The sequence below is a fragment of the Pistacia vera genome, unplaced genomic scaffold (genome assembly GCF_008641045.1).
Source record: "Pistacia vera cultivar Batoury unplaced genomic scaffold, PisVer_v2 Contig512, whole genome shotgun sequence".
NCBI classification, from domain to species: Eukaryota; Viridiplantae; Streptophyta; class Magnoliopsida; order Sapindales; family Anacardiaceae; genus Pistacia; species Pistacia vera.
Window position 1 is genome coordinate 1,328,650 of NW_022196349.1, and position 6,496 is coordinate 1,335,145.

General features: G+C 33.7%; 1 protein-coding gene across 3 annotated transcripts; it reads left to right on the plus strand.

Moving 5' to 3' along the window:
• Positions 1-1,298: 1,298 nt before the first annotated feature.
• On the plus strand, positions 1,299-6,141 carry LOC116106392. 3 transcript variants are annotated; one of them, XM_031392761.1, is made up of 9 exons: positions 1,299-1,377; positions 1,466-1,570; positions 1,852-2,106; positions 2,291-2,359; positions 2,646-2,873; positions 3,791-3,913; positions 5,029-5,139; positions 5,374-5,667; positions 5,901-6,141. In XM_031392761.1, the coding sequence occupies exons 1-8, from the start codon at positions 1,328-1,330 to the stop codon at positions 5,648-5,650; spliced, it is 1,218 nt and encodes a 405-aa protein (XP_031248621.1). In that variant the 5' UTR covers positions 1,299-1,327; the 3' UTR covers positions 5,651-5,667; positions 5,901-6,141. The 3 variants fall into 3 exon arrangements, with proteins under 3 accessions (XP_031248621.1, XP_031248620.1, XP_031248622.1); XM_031392760.1 differs by having other exon boundaries at positions 5,374-5,653; XM_031392762.1 differs by having other exon boundaries at positions 5,380-5,653.
• Positions 6,142-6,496: the final 355 nt, after the last annotated feature.

The following is a 6,496-nucleotide window of genomic DNA, read 5'->3' on the forward strand; positions in this document are numbered from 1 at the left end:
CTGGTGCATGATCCATCTATAAGTCCTAGTTTATTTTTTGCTAACAAGGCTATTCTCATTGACCTACTCCAAAGAGAGTAATTATCCACACCAGTTAATTGAAAAGATACAAGGATTGAACCTGGTGTATCAGAAGGATGCAAGAACAGAGGATGATTGAAGTCAATTGCATCTGATGAACGTGTGTTCTGAGCTTTAGTTGAGCTTTCTCCTTCAGTTGCCATGAGTTTGATTTTGAATGAAAAATCAGGAATCAAAGATCGGGATTCACTTAGGTTAATGAATCAGAAGTAAAACTGTAACCTTCAGAAATGTGAATCGAATGAATCAAGACTGATTCCTGATTCAGTTGAGAAGAAAGCGAATTGAAATGGAGATGATTCGAAGATTTAAAGAAATCAAGTATTCTGGCCCCTTATCAAAGCTCTGATACCATGTTGAGATTTGAGAGAAAAAGCTGTTGAACAAACTTGAAGAAAAGAAGAACAGAATTCCTCATATTATTATCGTGATTCTGTACAACTTATATATATACACATGCATAGTTTTTCTGTTTATTTAGAAAGTAACTAACTTACTAATCTAACTAATTCTAACTAATTATTCTAATTCTGACGTTTAACAAACTTAAGTTGACTAAACTGCCACGTAACAATCCTGGCCAACTTGCCCTTCAACAGGTTGCACTATCCTCCATTGTCATTTGGTAGATATAGATTTGGTGGGCAAAGGTTGGTGGCCGTGACAAAGAGAGATGGTTGTCCAGGCTTGCACCACTGAGGGTTATTGCTACATTTGATCTCATAACAAGCACCGCAAATTTGGTCATTGTTAAACAAAGCTTTACTCAATGCTGCTGTACCCATGCCATAGCCTTGTTTAGCTACATCTCCATAACCACAAGCCCCACCTGTAATCATATATATGTTTTTACGTCATGAGGTTTATGAATAATGCAGATAGTCAAGTCAAAACTAACAACAAATGTATAACAAATTTCATATCAAACCATGAATTACTAATTATAATAGGTCTAGGAATCTAGTAATTAGACATGCTTTTCATANGGGCTTATAATGCTAACAGTCTCTCTTTTGTTTATATTTTACCTATTTGGTTCAATAATAAAAGCTTTCAAACACTAAGTTGGATGAGCACCAGATTAGTAGGCAGTCTGTTGAAGTTGATTAACCTGCTGATTTCATAATTTTTGTTTCTTGATGCATAAATAGATGTTAATACCTTTAATATTCTCATAACAATACATAATAATAATACCATATTCTTGTGCAGAAATGGAGAAAATTCCTTTGAAAGGGAGGAAGGCATGGCTTCTTTCATAGTCAGCGAGGTTGACGAGAAAGAAAATTCTGAGAAGTATGATATTTATGACAATCCTTGATATATTATTTTTCTTATATAAAGTACTTCAATTTTGAAACTTCTGTGTATTTGGCTTGTGCAGTGGGGAAATTTTCATGCAACAGCAATCGGGAAAGGTTTCTAAAAGAAAGAGAAGACTTTTTCTCAGTGATGAGTGGAACATGAAAATCTCGGAACTCTATGAAAAGTAGGTTTAGCTTCAAGTCTATCTTTTACCATGGAAGGCATTTTCCTAAAAAATTATCTCAGTACCATATATATATATATATATGTATATATATATATATATATATTTTAAAATCACCACTGGTCATATTTTACATTAATGAGTTGATTGTGTGATTGTTTTTTATCTCACTTCTAAGGTTAAGATATGCTTATATTTTGTCATATTCTTACTTTAATATTAGTTTAGTAATTTCACTATTGCCTGCACTGCATCTGTTTTGATAATTATGGTTGTTGTAGATTCAAAGATGATCAGAACTGTAGTCATCTTATAGCGGAATCCCTAGACGCTGATGGTAAAGCTTCAGCTGCTCAAGTTTCCAACAAGCTTAAGCAACTAGGATTTAAAGTTCCATCAAAGAAAAGGGTGCGCCATACTGGTGGTACTTTTACTGCTGGTCCTGATGAACCTGGCGAAGAACAAAAAGCTGTTGAAACCGAAAATAATGTTCACAACTCAAATGACCCAGAAGGAAGTCTTCTGAGGCAACCTTTGTCAGTACTTTACTAATTTCTTAATGTTTTATATCATCTTTTATGAGTTGCCAAGATACTCTTCTTTTAGTGTAAGAATGAGACACACTTGAACTGAAGTTATGAATTTGGAAGAACATATTTCATGGTGAAATCCTAGATAATGGATTTTTGCATTTTATTAATGTTTTAATTGTTTTGACAGGAACACTAAAAAAAGAGTGCGTGATTTCAACAGTGATCAAGAGGCTATGATTAAAGTTTTATTTGAACGGTGAGGATAAACTAAATTTCTTTTACTCATACAGGCCTCCTATCCTTGATGTGAGTCCCAAGATCTTTTGTTCAACTGTTTGAAATCTTACTGGCTTAACTAGTTAGTATCCACATAAACTGATTTCTTCTTTGTCCACTGGGTAATCCTTAAACAATTGGGTAGGTTGGCACTATAACCATCCTTGTTTATGTCTTAAATATACCTCAAAAGAATCACTCTCAGCTTGGGGGTTAACTTCATTATATGTTAAAGAAATAATTAATTTGGGTTTTTCACTGGACAGGTACAAATGTCATAAGAGGTGTAGCTATATGATTGCAAATGCGTTGGATGGTGAGAAAAAGTTCACCGCTGCCCAGGTCTCCCGTAAACTCAAGCATCTTGGTTTGCGTCCTCCTCAACAGAAGAGGTCTGAAGCCCAAATGCACTTGAGAGATGAAGAACTCAATGACTCTTCTATTGTTGAAGCACATGATTCGGACAAAGAAACATTGCTATCACTCAGGAATAGGTAGTTAGATATTCATATTTTTTAATATCAAGGTGTTTTTGAGTATTGGCTTTTGATCTTATGCTAACCATGTTACTCATTTGGATCTGTTTTCGATGGTCTTTGATTTCCAGCATGCATTTGCTTTTAGATATTTGGTAGATGGTGATGTATGAGTTTGGAATTTTGACATAACTGGTAGACTTACAAGTCACCACTTTCATGTTTTCTTACTCGATCTTGTCCCGACCTTATCATACTGTAGCTTTTCTTTGAGCTTATTTCCATTCATTCCATTTGGAGTCAGGTCTTTTATTGCGTGAAAGTCCATTAGTTTCTTATCTTCTAGTTGCATCTACTTAAATTGAATATACGGCTTTCATCTGGCAGTGTGTTTAAATTGAGGTGTATGGTCTGGTAGAAGTTAGAAATACTTCTTTGTTAAACGTGATACCATATGGTCATTACATCCGAGGTATTACGAATGCATTTATTTATGACTTTTGATTTTTTGTCTTATTGTTCATCTATCTATGCATCATTTTTCAGCTCCATTTACTGTGAACATGTTTCTTTTCAGACTGCTTGCATTTAGTACAATTGAGAATACATTATATTACATTCACCTTACAGATTTCTCTTCTTAATGGTCTAATGCTATTTTGCAGAACTTTCTCTTATAATATAGTCAATCATGTAATGCTCAGAAACACCTATTCATTGTGTTCAGATTCTTTTTTGAAATTTAGTGGGCATATATTTAGCAAAATCCATAATGGAAGTATTTATTCATTTATATGTGTGTTTATATTTCCATGTATTCAAGGCATTTTTTATTCATTGTATGAAATTCACTTCCAAATAGTGGTAGAGTTTCTGATGTTGCAAAGCATAGGAGACTTGAAGTTCATTTATCTAATTAATCTTTGTACTTCTAGGCGCAAAAGGAAAGTAAGCAATGATTGTGGTGGCGGGTTGTCTGTTGAGGGATCGCAAGAAATAGATATGCAAGGAAAACTATCAGATGATTCTGATGATGAAACCTTAAGCTCTGTTTTCAAGTAAGTTGTTCTCTCTCTCTTTCACTCAATCTATTGTTAGATTAATGGAGCTATATATGTAACTATGGTGTTAAGTTTTTTCATGTTCTGTAAAATCCATAATGCAAGTAATTTTTTCATATGTGTGTTTATATTTCCAAGTATTTAAGGCATATTTTATTCATTGTATGAAATTACTTTCACATAGTGGTAGAGTTTCTGTTGTTGCAAAGCATAGGATTCATTATGTAATTAACCTTTGAACTTTTAGGCGTAGATGCAATGATGGTGGCAGCGAGTTGTTTGGTGAGGGATTGTGATAGGAACCCACTCCAATAACTCAACAATTTGGGCTGGGCCATGGGTCTTTCATGGGCTTGGGTAGAACTCTCCTTGGAAAACCGGCTTGCCAAGGGAAGGTGCCCAAGCCTTTATAACCCACATGCCCACCCTTTTCCCTTTCAATGTGGGATCCCAACAGATTGCAAGGAAATCTGTCAGATGATTCTGATGATAAAACTTTAAGCTCTGTTTTCAAGTAAGTTGTTCTCTCTCTCTCTCACCAAATCCATTATTAGATTAATGGACCTATATTAGGTAATTATTGTGTTTATTTTTTTTCGGTTTTTTTCTCTTTTCTATTGCAATAAAATTTTTAGTCATTAATGGGTATATAATTATTTACTGTTTTGTTGATAAAACATGACTCAACATCGAACAAAATAAACTGCAGAAACTGCTTATCCTTAGTTCATTTTTTTACTTGATTTATGTATTATTATGATATTATCAATGGTACATCTGCAGATTTTTTTTTTTTCATTTTTTATCATTGTTCTTCTAGGTTACAGTGTTCATATCATTGATGATAATGAAATGCATGAATTCATAAATGCAAGTCTTCTTAACTTTCTTTCCATTTACCTAAGAAACATAGTATGTCAGTGGATTGTTTTGAATTTAGTAAATTCATATGTATTTCTTTTGCTATCTTGTTGTTACTGATATGCAGAGCCAGAGTTACCTGTATAATGTCTGCCTTAGCGAAGTTTCCATATTTGAACATAATTATATTATTATTGGTATCCTATGAATTTTTTTATTAGATCATCATTGTCATAGCTTGTTGGACACAGGAAGTCTAGGAAGCTCCATTCAAAACAGAAGGATGACAGGCTGGAAACAATACAGGTTGAGAAGACAAATGAAGATGCTGGAAATGGTTGTACTACAAATGCTATGGGAAGGTACGTTACCCATAGTTCAATCTCGCTTATAAACTAAAGAACAGGAAAAGCAACAATCCCTAATCTAAGTGAGTTGGACACTTGGACCTTAAGGAAAAAAATTGTTATCCTTTTCATATTACTTGATATGAATAAAGCAATAATTGTTTGTTGAAGAATAGATAACTTCAGATGAGATGCTGTTATCATTGTCTAGTGATTATATTAGGTTGACCTTGATTTTCTCTTTCGAAGGGATAGTTGGAATCAATCTAGTCGAATGGATATTGCGGAAACCAATCAAGATATCTCTATTAAGCATGCCAACCAGGAAGGCACTTCAGTTTCTGAAATGAACGGCTCTAATATTTCAAGTTTTTCACCTGTCAATAATGCTGATGATTTGCCACATCAACTCATGGATGATGAGTTGGCAGATTCAGCCTATGATGTTGCTGCTGGTGAAATACTGAGTAGTGCTGTAAGTAGAAGGAAGCTGAGGATGGTAATGGATCCTGAGGATGAGGACTAAGATGTAAGCATGATCAGGTTTTTTCTCTCATAACGCTTTTAACTATCATATTCAATTTGACAAATCATAAGTAGCTGTTACCTTCCATATAAAGAATTGGGTTGTTTTTAGATTCACTCTAGTCATCATTGCTGGCATTGCAATCTTTGAATTTGCAATGCCAAACACCAGTTCAGTTTTCAACCGCTTCTCTTTTGAAAGTTTTTTTATATTCGACTAATGGGTGTTGTGTCGCCAATTGTACCTGGAGGTGATCATGCCTTCTGCTGGTTTCAGCTTGCATTATATTTTGGGAGAGCTTAAATTGTGTATTATATTTAAACAGATATTGTAAGGGACAAAGGGTGCTCAGCAGGATTGTATACTTGTAGGAGCAGATACGGGTTTATAGGATTTTAGCATGCTGTGCCAAAGCTGGTGATGTAAATTTTGATTATTTAATGATTTGTAAATGCTTTCTTGTACATAAAGGAATTCCTAATAGATTCCAATACAAGTCTTGTTAATTTGCAATCAAAGATAATTACTTTATTTATGTGTAAATGTTATGCTTTCTTGTACATAAAGTAATGTTATGCAATCAAAGATAATTATATTTATGTACAATACAAGTCTTTTTCAAGTCAGGCTTTTAATAGCTTTGGCGTTTTCTTTATTTATGTGTAAATGTTATGAAGTCATAATATATAATCATCTACAAATTACCGTCTTTTGTGCATATGTACATCATGATTAATCTCGTCATTTATCATATCCAACTCAAGATGTAGAGTTCAAAGATTTCAAACAATGAAACTTTAATTTAATTGTACTTTATATATATATATATATTTCGTTGGGCTCTTT

What these genes read in the sequence shown, in the direction of transcription:
- LOC116106392 (XM_031392761.1), top strand. Translation starts at nt 1,328, where the DNA reads ATGGCTTCTTTCATAGTCAGCGAGGTTGACGAGAAAGAAAATTCTGAG. An exon ending in ATTAAAGTTTTATTTGAACG is followed by an intron (nt 2,360 to 2,645) that starts GTGAGGATAAAC and finishes TTCACTGGACAG; the next exon opens with GTACAAATGTCATAAGAGGT. An exon ending in ACCTTAAGCTCTGTTTTCAA is followed by an intron (nt 3,914 to 5,028) that starts GTAAGTTGTTCT and finishes TGTTGGACACAG; the next exon opens with GAAGTCTAGGAAGCTCCATT.